General features: G+C 41.4%; 1 protein-coding gene across 3 annotated transcripts in view; it reads left to right on the top strand.

Moving 5' to 3' along the window:
• GRM8 (glutamate metabotropic receptor 8) overlaps positions 1 to 19,513 on the top strand; it is a 707,399-nt gene that overhangs the window by 131,083 nt on the left and 556,803 nt on the right. For all 3 annotated transcript variants that reach the window (XM_081038724.1, XM_081038725.1, XM_081038726.1), the window contains one exon: positions 7,215 to 7,431. In XM_081038724.1, coding sequence (XP_080894850.1) covers positions 7,215 to 7,431 — 217 coding nt within the window. The remainder of the gene's footprint in view (positions 1 to 7,214; positions 7,432 to 19,513) is intronic.

The following is a 19,513-nucleotide window of genomic DNA, read 5'->3' as shown; positions in this document are numbered from 1 at the left end:
TTTTACCAAAAAATGCACTATTTATGTTTTGAAGTGTGTCTTTAATGCCTTGATAGTCTTCATATTTGCTGCTGAAATTTCACATTCGCCATCAGTAAGCAGTAAGCCATCTTTGATTTACTTATCCAGTTATGAGAATGAACTGACTTTGTCTCTCCTCTCTGTGGTTGATTTTGTTATTAATGTTATGTATTTGTGAAGAGGAAGGTTCTGGTGAGGGGTATGCTCTGCATCCTGGCCCATCATGGAATTAAACCTTCTAACCTTAAACTTTAAATCTTCTAACATCATGCTATACTCAGCTATGTTAACCAACCCAAGGCCCTTTCAGGTGGGCATGTAGAGTTAGCATACTGTGGATGAGCTGATGGTGGGAAGAACAATAAAAATATAGTACAATAAAATCTTTTCTTTCCTTCCTTCTTTCCTTCCTCCCTCCCTCCCTCCCTCCCTCCCTCCCTCCCTCCCTCCCTCCCTCCCTCCCTCCCCCCCCTCTCTCTCTCTCTCTCTCTCTCTCTCTTTCTCTCTCCCTCCCTGTCTCTCTCTCTCTCTCCCTCTCTCTCTCTCTCTCTCTCTCTTTCTAACCCTCTCTCCCTCTCCCTCTCCCTCTCTCTTTCCCTCTTCCTTTCCTACTCCCTTTCTCTCCCCATGGCCTCCACAATTTCCCATCTCAATTGGCCTACTCTCCTTTTCTTTTGCTAAACTCTACCATATATCGAAACACGAAAGTTTGTAATCTTCCCTAAATCAACTGCGGGAATTTAACTGAGAGAAAAGACAGGGACTGAACTTCACATTTGTCACAAAGTTTTCAAATCAGGAAGCCTACTATCTGTTCACTGTGTGGGTGGGCTCACTATACTGAGCAGGTCTTGGTTTGGGAGGAAAGGAGTATTTCTTCATGTTTTTGGAAGCAAACTTTGGATAGCCTCACTCTTCTTTATTATTCTATTCTTTGGCTCTACATTTTCTTCCTCCTTTTGCCTCTCCTTATTCCATTTTATTAAAGCTGAGAGGAGCATGACAGCTCAGGGCAGTGTGTGGAGGGGAAGGTCCTTGCTGGACATTGACTTCTAGCCCTCACTCCTTATTTTTATTTAATTTCTGATTATATACTCATGTTTTGCCACAAGCAACTAGTCGTTTTAATACCAGAGAGCAGTCAAGTCTGAAAAGAGAAAGTTAGTGGCTGTAATCATTATGCTTTCTGGGCCTGATTCTGCAGCAACAACAAATCCATCCCCAGACCAGGTGGCAGGAAGCGATCGCAGTGGTGGCTGCTGTTGCGAAGGCCAGCATCACTGAAGGAGTGTTCAGGCAAGCACTACCCCCTGGGGAAAGAGCACAGCTTCAGGCTGATCATTCGCCGGAGAAAACCAATGATGCTATTGAACAGCACAAAGATCAGATTGCACCCCATCAACCTCCGCCAGTAAGTTCGACAGTCAATGGACAAGGTTGTTTGTGAAGATAAAAAAGAGCAAAAATCTTTTCTGGCAGGAATTGCTGGAAATGTGTGACTCAGATCTTAAACTGACTTCTGTCTGCAAACTAGTATAGGAGTTTCTTGCTGGAAGACTTCAATTTACTGTGATTCTGAGGGTCTTCCTCTGAGCTGTGCTTTAAGTGGCTCATTGCTCATCAGGGATGTCTTGGCTTCCTAGGGATCTTGAGCAAAGCAGAAACTGGGGGAAATGGATGCAAAATTCATGCCATTTGGAGCAAACACAGAATGTTTCAAGCTCACCACAGTGTTTTGATGTGCAAACAGTGGGGAGCCTTAAGAAGGCAGGTGGAGCGGAATTGTAACCTTCTTGGAAACTGAAAGCGTATGTATGGTGTCTAAAGGTCCCTTAGCCCCTTCTCATGTCAGTTATACCCCATATCATCCTCCCAGTCATGTGCCTTCAGATTCAGTGATGGCAACAGGAAGAGACACAGACCGTGTGAGGGAGATATAAGAAATTTCAGCCCTGTCTAGAATATCCATCCTGTAGAGAAAGATGAGCAAGAAGGGAGAAATAATTAAAGAATCTGTGACTTTGGTCCTTGATTGGAAATGTCATTTTTAGTCTTCTTTAATGACAGATTTCAGTCCATGAACTGTCAAAGTGTTTGCCAAGATGGTTATAAAGTTTTCATGACCGTTTTCAGCATTTCAAGAAGCTGCGTGAAAATCGTTTGCTTCCCTATAATGTGTCCGAGTAGACGTATCTGAAATGGCACTTGGTTGACTTGGACTGGAATTCTATGTCCTAAGCTTGGTGACAACAGATACCTCATGCTGATCAGATGCTTTAGCTCGAGAAGAGTAAGAGGTGGAGCTCTAGGTAGGAAATACATATTCTGGAACTCCCCAAGAGGGCTGAGGTGGGGGCAGGAATCTGTTCTTCTGTGGGCTGCCATGAAAATGGAGTGGGAGAAGATGAAGGGTTTTTTCATCACAAAACAATTATCCCAAAAGTGGAGGCTAAAGCAAATGCTTAAGGAAGGTATGGTGGTGAGTATCTTGAGTTGTGCAATTAATTGTCTCAATTGCCTGCTTTATTTGTGTGATGGAAATAAGGTCTTTTTTTAAGCACACATCATGTTCTTCTGATACTTCAGCACAAGGAAAATAAGAAATGAAATAAAGCAAATTGGCAGGTGTTTTCAAATGATGCAGTTTGATGTCTTAAGGTACTGAAAGAGAAAAGAAAAATAAGTCATGTAAGGACAGTGGCAGAGAAAGCTGGAAGGGAAGGTGGATGGAGAAGGGATAAGAGGCCAGGGCAGGGTTGAGGGTAGGGAAAGAAGTCAGTGGATGTCCCTTCTACAGAGACCTGGAAGAGAGGGTATGTTAATAGGCTCTGGCACACTCAGAGGGAAGAGAGGTTAACAGAAGGACTATTTATAAGGTGTGGGCAGAGTGAAAGGAAACAGTGCAGGTTGGGGAAGTACTCAGGAACTAGTAGAAGTGGCAAGACCTGAAGGGAAAAGGATAGAGAATGGTCAGTAGAACTGGCAAGAGCTTTAGCTGTGGATGAGGGGTTAGGTAGAAAAACATAGAGTTGGTAGGGAAGGAGATAGGAAAATCAATATTTTTTACTTTTGTCTCTGCCGGCCCTCCCATTTCTTACTGGTGTCCCATTGCCCAAACTCAACTGAAAGCCTGAGGCATGAGACCCAGGTCTATCATTATGGTGCAACCTCCTAGGACGTGCAGCAGGGCAGAGAAGGATTAAGAGGGGCAAATGGAGAGTAGCCTGCACAGTGCTTTGATGGGATGTAGGATTGGAGGTCCTGGGGAAGAGGCTATACCAAATTCTTGCCCCAGCTTAATTAATTCATTGCCTCCAGGCAGTTGCTGAGCACTTGCTCTGTTAGGTGCTGGGGATACCAAGGAAATCAATAGAGACTTTGCCCCCGAGAGTCTCATAAGCCAGCATGTTGTCGTGGTTCTAATGTCAGAAGATGGAAACTATGAGAGTGAGGAGCAACAGACAACAGCTCAGCCTGGGAGTTAATGAAAGTGTCCCGGGGAGCAGGTGACTTTTGAGCTGGGGTATTACATTTGTGCAAGTGGGGGAGGGAGGGGAGTCTGTCTACACAGGGATTGGCATGGGTGGGGGTGCAGACACTGGCAGGGTACGGCAGGGAAGACAGGAAGATGGGACAGAGTGTGACATCAGGGCTTCATGAGCCAGCCTGAAGAGTTTGGATATTATTCTTTGAATGGGCAAGTGGGAATTACCAGAGGCTTAAAAAGGATGTTACTTCTTACACAGGATGGAAGAGCTGATGCAGAATGCTTTTCCTAATATCTTCTTTTCTTGGTATGTTCTCCTCATTTTCCCTCTTATTTCCCTCTCTACTTCTATTCCCTACCCATCACCTTTTTTTTTTTTTAAAAAAAAATTGTTGTTGTTGTTTCTGATAGATGGAACCTCCAGGGTGAAGGGATTAATTAGGATGGATTTAGTGTAGGGAAAAGAAAAAGAAACATTCCAGGTTTTAAAGCAATTCCCACTTCAGTTGTCAGTAGGGGTTTAATTTGAGGACAGTGGAAATATTGGGGATGCTGGCACAGAAATTAAAATGCTTAATGAGCCAATGCTTAGTGGTCGAACACAATAAAATGAAAATGAGATGTGACTTCATGACAACTTGAAAAATTGTCTTGAAGTACTGTCTGTATACCCTGATGTCTAGCATTGTAGACTGCAATACAGCAAATGTTGAGAAAATGAAAATACAAATACGTACTCTCACATTACTTTTCCACAAGTTGATAGGCAAAGAGAAAACTCTTCAAGAGTTTGGGGAGAAGTCCTTTACCTAATTATTAAAACAACCGTTCCCCCTCTGCACTTTTATTTTGTACACCCTTTACACCTGTTTAATTAATCCTAAACATAATGCTGACTGTTAATTAAACAGCCGTGGAAGTGACTGACTGAAGGTAGTAATTTGAGATAATTAGTTTTGGTTTCAAACACTTAACTTTCACACTTTGTGCTCATTTTTAGAAAGGGGTGGCTCATTATTATAGGCAGGTTGTGTAAGGCATTTTACTGCTGGACTCTGAGTAGCCCTTCAGCTGCTGGACTCTGAATGATTCTCACTGAGAGGATTATTATATATCTGAATAGGACAAGGAAGTGTGCTATAACATGTACTACAGAATGCTTCCCTACACAAACACGTGCACACACACAGACACACACACATACACATACACACGTACACATACACAGGCACACCCACATTCACACAGGCACAGAATTCTTTCCAAAGTGAAGGTCAAGCTGCTGAATCTCTTTCATTGGAACATAGAAATGCGCATGCTCTTGATCTTTGGGAAGATTTTACCTAGTAAGAGGTAGATCACTCTGAGTCCTCCATTGTCTCTTTCCCAGGTTCCTTGGAAGCAAGCAAGAAAAGGTGAAAAGGCCAAGATGTGGTGTGTGGTTCAAAATTGGAGGGTGTCCTTGATGATTAGACATATATTACAAAGGCACAAAACCTAATCAAGGGAACAGCCTGCCAAGAGATGGCTGTTGTATTTGGCAGAGAAAGTAAAGGGTCAGGGAGGAGGCAGGTCAGACTGGTTTTCATGGATCCACAATGATAACAAGCTAGTTAATAGTGCCCTAGGGGAACAAGACTGGGAAGTATTGGGGGTTAAATAGGCTAAATCATTGTCAAAGCCAATATAGAAAGATACGGGTTATACAGAAGCTGAATGGATCCTGCAGCACCCTGGAGAGCTCCAAGCACTTTCCTGTACTTCTGTTCCCTGGGTGACTGACGCTTTTATATCTTGGGAAGTTCATTGTCACTTCATTAGCCACCAGTATGGAGTAGGATTCTCTAGCCCCAAGAAAGGTTATCCAGATGTTAGCGGGCTTTTCGAAGATATCAAGAGGAGAGTTAAAGCCTTCATCTGGATTTGGAATCATTTGGCCAGGGGGTGGTGGGTGACGGTTGGATTCCAGAGGGTGTAGGCCTGTTTGGGGAGATAGAACTGCAGACTCTGACACCAGAGCACTGACATTCGCTGCAGGATCTGAGGGAGGTCCTCAGTTAATGGTTTTATGTAGAAGGCAAACTTGCATCTTTAACTGAGCACTCTGAGTTAGGGCATCTTGTTGTCATTTTGACCTATGAACTTTCACACCACAGCCTGGCAGCAGAGGTGTGATGAGATACACAGCTCATAGCTCACCCTCCCAAATTGCCCTTCTCCCTTCGCTCTTCATCCTTTCCTTGAGTAACCGCATGGCCTCCTATGGCTTTAACTACCTCTCCCATTATGCACACCCCCACCTTTCTTTCTCTCCAGTACCAAAGACCCTCATAAACTCCAGATCCCTCAGTATTATTGCCCGTTGTTTAGTTGCTTTCATCCATCTCCCAGGAACCTCAAAAGAAGCAAATCAAAGTTAAACTTACCGTTTTTGTCTGACAAGTCTCCTCTTCGTTTATCTATCTCGGTAAACAGCAAACGTCACCTACCCAGTTACCAGAGCCATAGAACTGAGAGTCACCCCCCATTTTTCCTCATCCACTGCACCTTTCCTCGTCCTTCAGACACTTATTGGTTCTACAGCCTCTCTTTCCCCCTTCATTGTCTAGTTTCTGTCTGGCTTTGCTGTTTTCTTTCCTGACACACCTCCCTTGGCATCCTACATTCCTGTCGTCTGAAATGCTGCAATTCCTGGACTCTGTCATACCCTTTCCTGACTCGATGCCTTTGGACGTGCAGTTCCCAGTGGCAGAAATGTCCTTTCCTGCCTTGTTTGCCAGATTTCCTGCATGTCCTGTGCCCGGTGTAGCCTTGATGTCTTTCTGCTGTACTCTTTTAGCAACCACGTGTTCTTTTATCATAGCACTTTTCACTGGGAGAGTAACAGTTTTAAAATGTTATATTTTAAAAGTGTTTTTAGGGGGCAATTCATGGCATGTAGTTAATTTGTTACTCAGTTTGAATTTATTTAGGAGCAATGACATAGGAGTCCTAGTTTTGAAAACCTTCTAGCAATTCACAGTCCTTATGTCAGAAAACAGTCTCTTTTCCCAAATGAATTACGGTATGGATTACGGTTTTGTGGTGTTTTTTTTTTTTTTTTGGTGGGTGAGCCAGGCAGTTGAAAAGATATTTTTGTTAGAAGATACAGGTTAGCTATTCCCAAATCTGTGTGTGGTACTCAGTGATTATGTTAATAATCAATGAATAGATTTGGGAAACTGTATGTTTAAAATACCAAGAATGTGATCCTAAAACTGAAATGGTATCAAGTGCAAAAGAATCTCATCTCAAAGTCTCTGTTCATTATTGTACAGCCTTTATGTCCTAAAGCCAAAGATAATTTCAGAGATGACCTTTTTGATGCATTTATATACTATACTTTCATTTCTGCACCAGAACTTACCATGTACAGAATAAAACAGCAACAGCAACAAAACGCACATTTTTCTTTGGTTTCAGAAACCTCGGAACCTGAAGCAACATTACATATTTTCTTGCTGTTTAGAAATGTGCTTTGAAAGAAAGTGAGCCCACAGACCATTATAAAACACTTCCTAATTAAACTGGTAGTCATCAAACCTTATTTTGGTTTCAGGATGCTCTGTCATCTAGGTTTCTGCGATAGATTGTTCAATCTCTTGTGACAATCCATCATTCCACCTGATTCCTCCCAGGTTGAAAGGACATGTCATTTATTTTGCAGATACCTCAAATCAGCTATGCATCTACAGCCCCAGAGCTAAGTGACAACACCAGGTATGACTTCTTCTCTCGTGTGGTCCCGCCTGACTCCTACCAAGCTCAAGCCATGGTGGACATTGTGACAGAACTGGGGTGGAACTATGTGTCAACACTGGCTTCTGAGGGCAACTATGGAGAGAGTGGCGTGGAGGCCTTCACGCAGATCTCGAGGGAGATTGGTAAGCATGGATTTGTCACCTGCTTGTATTTTGAGGCGATGGGCTGAGCGAGTCTGAGCATGTCCAAGCACTCTCTGATCTGTATAGGATAATTAGAGCTCCTACACATGCACGGCTGAGGCTGTCTGCTCGAGAGGGAAGCTGGGTGTATTATGAATGATTTTGTTGTTCATGGTCTACCAAGGTGACCCTTTGGTGCTAATTTAGGAAATAGAGCTCCTGACTCAGGAGAACATTTTTTAAAGATGTCTGTTTTGACGAGGGAGTTTGCTGGCACATTAGAGTCACTGTAAATTTGAATAAATGACATACTTTTTGATTGTTCTAGATGGAAGTTTACATTAGCAAGTCATTAAATTAAAAAAAAAAGGCACTGGAATTTAACATCCAACACTAGAGGGATTAAGACTGGTAATCGTTTTGAAACAATACTGAAGTAGCCCCCAAGGCTATGCTTAAGCAATATTGTTATTGTCATCTTTGACTTTTTGCATTTTTATTTTTACCTTAAACCCTGAAGCTTACAGTGAGATGAAGGGCAAGATGTGAAAACTTGGTTATAATAAGTTGCTGATGAGCTCGGTTCTGGGCTTTTTTTAAGGTGCTTAGACAAATCTCTATAGGTATTTCACCATGTGTATGTTTACTTATGAGGGTGTAAATCCATTCCACTATGTAGGAAAGAAAACACCCAACAGAACAAAACAAAAAACAACCTAGAGGACAAATCTTAATGCTGATTGGTCAACAACATAACTTTGCGGATGAAAGGATATACTATAACTCTTATTAAGAATTACTGAATAAAATTTACATTTTTTTCTGTAAGACTAATAATATTTTTGTGGAAAAAATTAAAGTACCCATTGGCTGTTTCTGAGTAATTTTGAACTCGAAGGAAGAACTGATATTGATAATTTATTGTCTTTCCTGGAGACTTCAACTCAGGAAAAGATCTTGGGGGGTGATTTGGGCTTATCCATAATTAGCAAGGACAAGAAAGTATACAATAAATTATTGGAATGAGCTGTTTTCTAAAAAGATTAGCAGATGCCTGGGATCTGTTTTGTCCATAACAGGGCATGGAAATTTATTATACATAATACTTAGTATGTTTAACATTTGCTTCAGTGCTGTGCTTTCGCATAAAAGATGGAAAAGGCCTGGCCTTGTTGGACAGATTGGGTTAATTGATTTAATTGGACAACTATTTACACCTGTTGTAAGTGTCCATGATACCATAATCATTGCTCTTTGGAATTTAAAATTACATCACTATTGCTATAAAAATGATTCAAAACACTCAATTGAACTTTAAAGGCTGGCAAATTATATTACCTTCTTGGATAAGAATCCCAAGTTTATCCTTAGAGGAAATGCCCACTCGAAAATAGTAGCTTCTGGAAGCAGTGTTAATGCATTATTTAAGCAGCTGATGTCAGTTCTCACCAGAATGACAATTCAACAAAAGAAGGAAACTAATAGAGTATCTATTGAAATGATAAGTTTTCTGTAGTGATCCTATACATTCTTCAACTACCGGATATATTTTTGTGACATGAAACAGATGACTATGAAAAATTCAGTACAGGACAATTTGCCAGTCGTTGCAGAATCTGATAAAATGCTTTGTTCTAAAAGTTAAGTGAGATACCACTTTTATTCTTTTGACTAAAATAAGAAATATTTAGTTTCATTTTTTGGGGGAGCATTGCTATACTTTGGTAATACTGTCACATAAAATGATTCAGATGGTGCCATTCATTATTCCTGTTTCTATCTTAGCCATTGGTATGGGAGAAAATAATTTTAGTGCCATGTGTATGCCCCTGATTAGAGTAACATGTTTCTTCTGTGTTGATCTTTCAGTATCGTATGACTTGATTGGCTGTCCATTCCATTTCCATTCTTACTTATCTGGGGGAATGGAGGCGGGCTGCATTGTCAATTAATATGCAGAATACTGAAAAGGCCAAATTAGTACCACACTAGAGTGTGCCGTGGAATATATTACATATCAAAATCATTCCTCATTTTAATGACAAAGATTTTATCTAGAACAAAAATAGCTGAAAATTAAACCTTTTACATGACAATGATATTAATGGAATGGTGAATGGTAGCAACTTAACCCATTCTGAAGTGAACGGATGACTCTAATGAGAATTCATTAGTTCTCTAACATGGGCTTCTCTTACCACAACACTGATGGCATCCCTGTCACCATGTTAGTAGTGTGTTTTTTTTAAAAAAATCTTAATATCTTGACTGAGGGATGTATGCATTCATTTCCTGGAGTGTTTGCCTATTATTAATAATGAAATTATGGATTTTCCCATCTCCTGAATTTCCCTCTTTAGCAACATTGATTGTGAAGACATTTCCGGGTACATTGAGACTTCCCATGTTTTATCTCTGATTCAGACAGATCATAAGGGAATGTTAGTGAAATGAAAACCTGTTTAGTGATAAATTGCTTGTGTGGTTTGATTAGAACATTTTTCATTTGAACAAAGTCTGAGACATGGAGCAGTATCCTTCCTGAATCTTAGAGAACGAAGTTTAGGAGCAAATGGTGGTCATGAACAGAGACATCAGTGATGGCTTTTCTCTAGTCAAGATCCTTCTGGGGGAGAGAGGGGCAGGAGTTATTTGATAAAATAAAGACAAATAGCTCCTCGATATCCTAGCTGTTATAGTCTCATCCCAAGGCATCCTTTACTGTAGGATTTTTACTGGGCAAGGCAAAAAATATATTTGAGATCAGCAAATAGCACAATTTGACTGAAAAATAGTTTGTGTAATGAGGTATGGGCATCAAAATAAGAAGGCTTGACATGGACACATAATAGAGTATTCCACCTGATAGGGGGTAAATTTATCCTTTATTTGCCAGACAGTAAAGGAAACTGCTGAGGAGAGGGCTCTATCAGGATATGTATTTAAGAGTGTACAAATCAGAAGAGGAAGATGGGGAGACTAGTTGAGAGGCCATTGCAATATCAACCTCACCAGATATAGGGCAGTAATAGTAGAAATGGAAGAGGGAAAATATTTGAGAGACATTTGCAAGGTAAAATGTGTGGAACTCAGCAACTCTTGGAAGTAGAGCTCAAGGGTTAGAAAACAAGTAAAGTTGAACTTAAAATTCTGAACCTCGGCAATTGGGAGAATGCAAGTGCCATGAATAGGAAAGCTAAGTGAAATAAGTCAGACAGAAAAAGCAGAGAACCATATGATTTCACTGATATGTGGTATATAAACCAAAAACAGAAAAAGAACAAGACAAACAAATAAGAAACAAAAACTCATAGACACAGACAACAGTTTAGTGGTTACCAGAGGGTAAGGGGGTGGGGGGAGGGAGATGAAGATAAGGGGGATCAAATATATGGTGATGGAAGGAGAACTGACTCTGGGTGGTGAGCACACAATGGGATTTATAGATGATGTAATACAGAATTGTACACCTGAAATCTATGTAATTTCACTAACAATTGTCACCCCAATAAATTAAAAAAAATGAAAAGGTTGGTTTGGGGTGGGCAGCATGGTTTAATTATAAAGACAATAAATGATAGGTACCAGTACAAGTCTTTGTGAAGAAGAGCAGCAAGGAACATTGGTCTAGAGCCAAGGCAGGAAATGAGATTAGCTCTAAAGCTCATTCTTACAAAATTGATAATTGAGGTGGGAAAGGTCATTGCTGAGGTAGAATATGTTGAAGGGGGCTGAAGATAGGCCCATGGGGTAAATTTTTACATAAATGTATGGAATAACAAGCACTGGTGAGGATGTAGAGAAAATGAAACTGTTGTAAACTGTTGGTAGGAGTTTAAAATGATACAGTTGTTTTGGAAAATAATAGAGTTTCCTCAAAAATTAAAAACAGAACCATCATATGATCCAGCAATCCCTCTTCTTGGGATATATCCAAAGAAAAAGAAATCAGTATCTTGAAGAGATATCTGCTCTCCCATGTTCATGGCAGCATTATTCGCAACAGCCAAGATATGGAAAAAACCTAAGCATCCATTGATGGATGAGTGAATAAAGAAAATTCATATATAATGGAATATTGTATATTTCAAAAGAAGGAAATCCTGCCATTTGTGACAGCACAGATGAATCTGGGGGACATTAGGCTAAGGGAAATAAGCCTGACACAGAAAGACAAATACTTATACGTGGAACCTGAAAGTTGAACTCATAAAAGCAGAGTAGAATGGTGGTTTCAAGGGTTGTGGGGGTGGGGGAGAAATGGGGAGACATTGGACAAAGGGTACAAACTTTCAGCTATTCAGGATGAATAAATTCCGGAGATGTAATGTACAAACTGTTAACCATCGTTGATAATACTGTGTGGTCTACTTGAAATTTGCTAAGAGTTGATCTTAAGTGTTCTCACCACACACACACACACATACACACATACACACACACACACACACACACACTTATGTGAGGTGATGGACATATTAACTTGATTGTGGTAATCATTCTACAATGTATATGTACATCAAAACATTATGTTATACACCTTAAATACATACAAGTTTTACTTGTCAACTATACTCCAATAAAGCTGCAAAAAATAAAATTGGTATAAATGAAAAAAGAAAGGTCTGGGAATAATGGCCTAGACTTAGTCATGGAAAGCTAAGAGTGTGGCAGAATGTTCTCTTGATTGGTTTGTGGCCATGGGAGGCCCTTGGGCTCCTTTGAAGAAGATTCCCGTGATGGGAGATGGTAGAAGTTTTTGAGGAAAAACTCAGGGATATTGAGCATATTTTCATAAGAGAAGAGGAACTTCTATGAAAGGGCATAACTGAACAGGTGTGAGGTACAGTGACAGAGAATCAAGGGCTGTCCTTGAGAGGGGAATGTTAGTCCCTAGGGCTGCCATAACAATATACTGCAAATTGGATGGCTTGACAATGAGGGAAATGTATGTCTGATAGTTCTGGAGGCTCGAAAATCAAACAATCGGCAGGGCTATGCTGCTTCTGTACACTATGGGGACCATCCTTCCTTGGCCCTTGTAGATTCTGGTGTTTGCTAGTAATCCCGTATTCATTGTAGATACATCGTTCTAATCTCTGCCTTTATCATCATGTGGCCATCTTCTCCCTCCTATGAATTCTCTTCTTATAAGGACCAGTCATATTGGATGAAAGGCCCATCCTGCTCTACAATGATCACATCTTAGCTATTATATCTATGATGATCCTATTTCCATATAAAGACACACTCTGAGGTATCCGAAGGTATCAACATATCTTGTTGGGAGACACAATTTAATGTCCATTGTCACGGGCAGTACTGATGAAGGGGGTACTTAGGGAGGTGATTTCCAATGACAGGGATGGAAGGGGAACCAGGAGAACAACAAAGTTAGCAATAAGGAGGAGAGGGGTGCTAAGTAGACAGAAGTTGGTGAATGGAGAAGCCCAGAATATCATCAGTTCACGAGTTCCTTCGGAGTGTTACAGAATTCTATTCTCCCAGTCCTGACACTTGGGTAGATGGGGTCATCTACTGGATACGTCAGAGTTCCAGACTGGGGTAGGTGGTGGGATCCTAGGGTCCCGTTTTCCCAGGATTCTGTAGTCAAGAACTTCTCAGTAGGATCGCAGTGGGTACTTTCTACACCATGGTGTTCAAGCACCCTGCTTTGTGTCATTCCAAGATGCTGCTCTTTTCCATGACACCTGGAAAATTATGGAAATCCGGGAAGTCCTTTCTGTCCTAATATACTTTTACTTCTCCTTTGGGTCTCTTTTGGCTTGAGGGGAGGAAATAGCTTAGTTGCCACTGGTTGTTAAGACTTACCCATCACCTGTGTTCTACACCCTCAGTTGTTAGGACCATCGTCCTCTATTTCTGTCTTGTTTTAATTATCTGGTCTGATGTTTTCATTGATATTCTAATAAAGAGGTTGAAGATATAGGCTCATGCTTTTCATCAGAAGCTCTGGGGCTTGTAGCTTGCGACTTAAGAAATGATTTCTGTGAGTCTTTTGATAGGTTCTTTCACGTCTTTGTCTCCCCCTATTATATTATTTTAAAAAAGAAGACAGGATAATAAATGTTAAAGCCACCACTATCATTATAAGGGGCAAGGAAGCTAAAATGTGATCTTCGAAGATAACATGAATTTGTGAAAGCTTTGTATCTTTTCACTGTGGATTTGCACAGTGTGGCAATATACCTCCTTTAGTCACTTGTGTTTGTGAATGGCTTCTTGGAAATGACAGGCCTGCAAGTCATCATTGCACACATTATAGGGGGCAGAATAGACCTGATTCTGTCAAATCTTCTACCATATGTGACCCCACCCCCACCCCCAATGTGCAAATGCTGGCAGCTTCTGGCTATTGTCTGAGACATGTTCAAAACCTTAAAATCTCAGAGTTGGAAGGGACCACAGAGGTCGTTGGCTTGGCACAATCTGTTTGAAATGTTAATGCCGTACACCAATTTAATTAATTATTATTTTTTGGATATAAAATGACTGACCCTTGCCAGAACATGTAACAGTGATTTAGTTTTGGTGAAGGTCAAATAGTGATGTAAGGGAAATTTTATTCCTATTATACAATTGAAAAGTACCCACTGACCATAGTTTTAAACTATCTCAGTACAGTTTTCAAAGAAGCATTTTTTCTCTCTCTTGGATTATAAACAAGAACCAACTTTCTGTTAACTGAAATGGATTCATTGCAAGATTAAAACAAAGTATTTTCAATGACACAAAGGAAAGAATACATGAAGAGCAGCTTTTTCCCTCAGATGTTCAGTACTCGGGAAAAATGATTTCCAGCAGGCAGAAATCAATTTGACAGAAGTATTAATGTTGTAAAATACTACGAATGAAAGGAAACATTTTAATTCAATTGAAAATTTTACTTTATATTTCTACAGCTGAGTTCCATTGATAACACCACATTTCAAGTTGTGAATCATATTTAATTAATATTAACACCAGGTAATTGGCAAGAATAACTTCAAAGGAAGGCTGAGAAAATTGCAAATTGCCACTGCAGGTGCAACCACCTTGTAGAAGCTTTATAGGGATCCAAAGAAAGTGTGTTTGATTTTAACAATTACTGCAGAAAATGATCAAATAGAGTGTCATTTCAAAGCTGTTCTGCACTCTGCCCTTTCTTAATATTTAGGGCTTAGGACCTGCTAAGTAGCAACGACCCCTGTTAATGTGAAATAACAAATGGCATTAAGTAAATGCTTTCAAACCTAGGATTCTAATGCTACAGTTAAGTGTTTAGTAAACAACACCAATTGGATGCAATGGAACCTACCTTGGAGCCAAGAACTTCTCTGAAATCTCTCTTCTTCAGTTATGAGATTTCATCTGAAGATCAATTTCCTTGTCTGTTAAACGGGAGCCCTCTGCTCAGGGGTCATCAAATGATAGAATACTTGTGAATGTTCTTCCTAAACTCTAATGTGCTATTTGATATCGGGTACGACTAATGAAAGGAATGGGGCGAATTTGGGTTTTTTTCCCCAACGTGTGGCAAAGCTGTATATTATTATGAGGGTGATAGATGCCCTGCCTGGTGTGTGGGAGAAATAGCTGGAGGGGTTAGCTGGACTTGTTGATGACCTTATTCTTAGTCATGTTCTGCCTGAAAGGTCAGAGAGGAGGATTTTGAGTGGCTCCTGACCACCTGCCCTTTCACTTCTCCTTACTGATTCTCCACAACTACCATAGTAGGTCTTCTACCCTAAATCTTATTCCTGTCACCCTCGGTTGTCAAAATTACTAATCCTGGCACCTGACGGCTGTCTTTGCTTGGGTCTGACCATGCAGTTGCCACGTAAAAGGTTGGGAATCAGAACCAGCTTGGGGTATCTTGCCTTGTCTGTGGTGACGTGCTTCCAAAAGTGCCTGAGCTGTGGCACTGCTTGTCACTCTGGTTGTAATGCCGATTTCTCTGTAGATGTCTTCCACCACAATGTGATTTTTTCAATGGATGGAACCTCCCCCTGCCCCCAAATACACTATGCAGCAGAGTGCCTGGCAGATAACGGGCTTCATGACTTTGTGGAATAGCCCTGGTCACCAGATTCCTGGATGTGTGGTTTTGTGAGCCTAGGGGTCAGGCTTGCTCAGGTTCTGGGGACTGAAACGAAGAGATATTTTCAACAACGGCTTATGCATTTTTTTTGCTAATGTGTAATCTATATGGGAAACTTCAGGGGCTTCCATGCTGTCAAAACATTTAGAATTCAAATTTATTTATTTATTTATCTATCATCTATCTATCTATCTATCTATCTATCTATCTATCTATCTATCTATCTATCTATCTTTTTTCTTTATTATCGGCAAATACCAAAGCCTGTAGGTACATCCCAGCCCTAATCCCCCAGGCCAACTAGTGCTGGGAAGTGGGTCAGAGCTCCTCACCAGCTGGGCATGAGTGCTAGATAATGTCATGTCCTAGCTGAGACATTGGGTGAATTATTTAATGTTGTTGTGCCCCAATTTCCTCATCTGTAGAATGGGGATAACAATTGTATAAAATATTGGATGGAATCATATGTGACAACGTATGGCTCATGGTAAATGCTCAACAACTGCTGACTCAGTGCTGTGTTCGGAGCCCTTTCTCACCAATGGGCGACTCAGGTGTGGTCTTATTGCCCTGAGTCTGTGTCTAGTTTGCTCAATGAGGACGGAGTCCAGTTTGCTCAAAGGCCACCCGAACTGTCCTTTCTGAAACTGGCTTCGTACCTCCTAGCAGTGACCAATCCTAGTATGCTTTTTCTTAGTATGATTACTAAGAAATCATACACAGAATATGCGCTGTGTATGCGTATATTCTACTATACAGAATAGCGCTGGCACCTAGTTGAATGCATGAATTAATTAAATACTAGTCAGCGTTGGTACACCAAATCTGCTTGTTTCTCTTCCTTTCTCAACCTTTTAATTATTAATTGATTCTGCCAGCATTTATTGTACACCTCCATGTTTCCGGGCTGGGCTTTCAGGATACAGAGATGCACTGTGTCCTCTGCTTCCCAGGGGGTCACTGTGTATCAGAGGATGTGGAGATGCAGACAAATGATCACAGAGGGGTAAGATTGTTGCCCCAATGAGGCATCATTTAGACGCATGGCCCAAGAGCGCAGTGCCTAAGAGAGGGCGTCCTGCAGTTCATGGAACAGGAAGACGTCGCATAAAGCAGTGGAGGGTGGAGTGTGTGGACCTCAAGCTCACATGCAAGTACACCCTGTGATGTGGATGAGATTATGTTAGGTAACTTAACTTCAACAGATACAACGAGTTTTGAGAAAAGGAGGCAGCACCAAAATTGAATATAGAATGTGACGCCAACTCTGTAGTGTTGTGTATGTTTGTGAAATGTTTAATATGTGTGAGATACACACACACACACACACACACACACACACACTATTTGCCCTATAGCTTTAGCCCCTGTTCTCCCTGATCGCTCCCACCTGGCGTCACCCATGCCCTTGGCAGCAGTTTCAGTTTTGTTCAGTTTCTGAGTCTCAGCCAGGGCCAGTAGTTTGTCCCCCACTTCAGCCCTCAAGTTTCTGGGATTTGGAATGACTTTGCCATGATAGAATGTGTACCTGGTGGTCCCAGGGTGAGCCCAGAGCCCCTTTATAGCTCACTGCAAACTTAGAATGTTGTCCCAGCCCTGACTCACATTATGGATCCCTAGGAATGGGGCTCTGCCTCAGACGCTGGCCTCTTCTTGGTCAACTCCTTCACCTGATAGGTGGGGACGCCTGGTCCTCTGCCTCTACTCTCGTAGCTGCTAAGGTCTGACTATGCATGAAGCCACTGAGTGAGTCTTGCCTATCTACGGGGCCCCTAGTGTGTGCTGGGGTCTGGACCCTATCTTAGAAGCTTGTTATCTTTACATTTCTCATGTCCTTTTAGTGTCAGATGTCTAGAACAAGCGAGTTCAGCTTCAGGTGATGCTTTGAGTTTCTCTCTCAGAGATTCCCAGGCAAATGCCCAGAAAGGGCCATGATCTGCCATATCAATGGTATGGCCCCTGTGCTGAGTTATTTTTTTCCTGCTACCTTGTTCTCATGGCCAAGTGTATTGGTCTCCAAGGGCTGCCATAACAAAGTACAACAAACTGGGTGGCTTAAACAACATAAATCTATTGTGGCATGATTCTGAAGGCTAGAAGACCAACATCAAGGTGTCGGCAGGGTTGGTTCCTTCTGAGGGCTGTAAAGAAGAATGTGTGCCATGCCTCTCCCCTAGCTTCTGGTGGTTTGCTGGCAATATTTGGTGTTCCTTGGCTTGTAGAAGCATCAACCTCATCTCTGCCTTCATCTTCACATGGCATTCTCCCTGTGTGTGTGTGTGCGTGTGTGTGTGTGTGTGCGTGTGTATCCAAATTTCCCCTTTTTATTAGGAGCCACTCTAATCCAATACAATCTCATATAAGATGAATATGACGTCATCTTAATTAATCACATCTGTAATGAGCCTTAATTACATCTGCAATGAAAATAAAACAACATTCTAAAGTACTGGGAGTTAGAACTTCAATATATGAATTTTGGGGGGATGGAATTTAGCCCATAATACCAACTATAACTGCTAGATTGAGCGCTGATTTATGGAGTTCTTTCTGAAAGGAACCCATATTTGTCCTGGCTCTGGAGATCGATTTCAGGCTTTGGGTTACCCAGTTTCTCCCGAGGGCTTAGCTTCTGTCACTGCGCTTGCCAGCCCTGCTTCCCCTTCTCTCTGCCAGCTGGTCTGTGCACACCTCACATCTGAATGCCTGAGTCATGATAAGAGTGTGTTTCTCCTGTGCCTAGCCCAAAAGAAATTGCATTCTTTTATTTCCCTTCCCAAAGTCATTTCCTTGTTAAAGCCATTCTGTTTGGAAACTCCAGCACTAGATGAGAGCTTTAAGGTGCAATCTGTACTTTACTGTGTTGATAGAAGAACATTATATAAAAACACCCTTTTGCAGAAATGAAGCAACATCAGAATCCTTTTATGCCATTTTTGCAGGCTCTGAAAGAGTTGGCTTGAGAATTAGGAGTGTGTTTTCCCAGTTTGCTTCATATCTTATCAACTGAGCAATAATTATGGTTTCCTTGAAAATAAATGGCTCAAGAAGAATACAATCAGAAGGCTATATAAGATGAAAATAGTTTATTGAAAAAGTGCCAATTATTTCAAGGGTCACGTCCCTCGGCAAAACTGTGCCACAGTCTTTGTTCTCTGTCATCTGCATGTTTGACAGGTCCAGGGCTTCTTTCTTGACTGCTTTCAATGTTACCTGATGAGAGCCTTTTCATGATTCATTGGGGGCCCCACAGGGCAAGGCAGGGGAAGGGAGAGAAAGTGCAACTCACGTCAGCACATTTTGTTTCTTGTTAACAGCTCTGGGAAGAGGTTTTCTTGGGAAACAAATTTTAAGTAATGATTTAAACATATCTTCTGGCAGTTGTAGCAGAAAAAAAAAACAATGCCTCTTGTAAGAGCTCAGATACACTTCAAAGGCAGTGGTACTCGGCCTTGAGACTCTGGGGCCACATTTCCATCATGGCTCATGGCAGACATGCATATAAAGGGCTACTACGGGAAAGAGCCGTGTGCAGAGCACACTGCTAGCCTTTGGTGTTTGATGTCATGGAGGGCAACCACGGTGTCCCCTTCAAAATGACGCTCAATGGTATTGCCAGAAGGAATCCCATGTTGGAATTATTTGTGGGAGATCATGTGACATTTCATTCAACACATATTTGAGCACCTACTGTGTGCTGGGGCCTCATTCTAGGAGATTAGGGATAAGGTGCTGGATGAGTCAGACTTGATTCCTGCCCTTGTAGGATTTCCAGTCGAGTTTACTTCCTTTACATCTCTTATATCCTTTTAGTCTCCTGTCTCTGGGCTATAGGAAGCTAAACCCACAGTGTGAGATGCCTTGGACTGAGTGTCCATGAAAATGCCGAGAGAGGGCCTGAATCTATCCCATCAACACCTTGGCCCTTTGGGTGTTGTGGAGATGCCAGAGTTCTGCTGAGGTTCCCAAGGCATGTTGGGG

Source organism: Rhinolophus hipposideros, assembly GCF_964194185.1.
Source record: "Rhinolophus hipposideros genome assembly, chromosome: 25".
Lineage (NCBI taxonomy): Eukaryota > Metazoa > Chordata > Mammalia > Chiroptera > Rhinolophidae > Rhinolophus > Rhinolophus hipposideros.
This window is presented reverse-complemented; position numbering and strand designations above follow the sequence as displayed.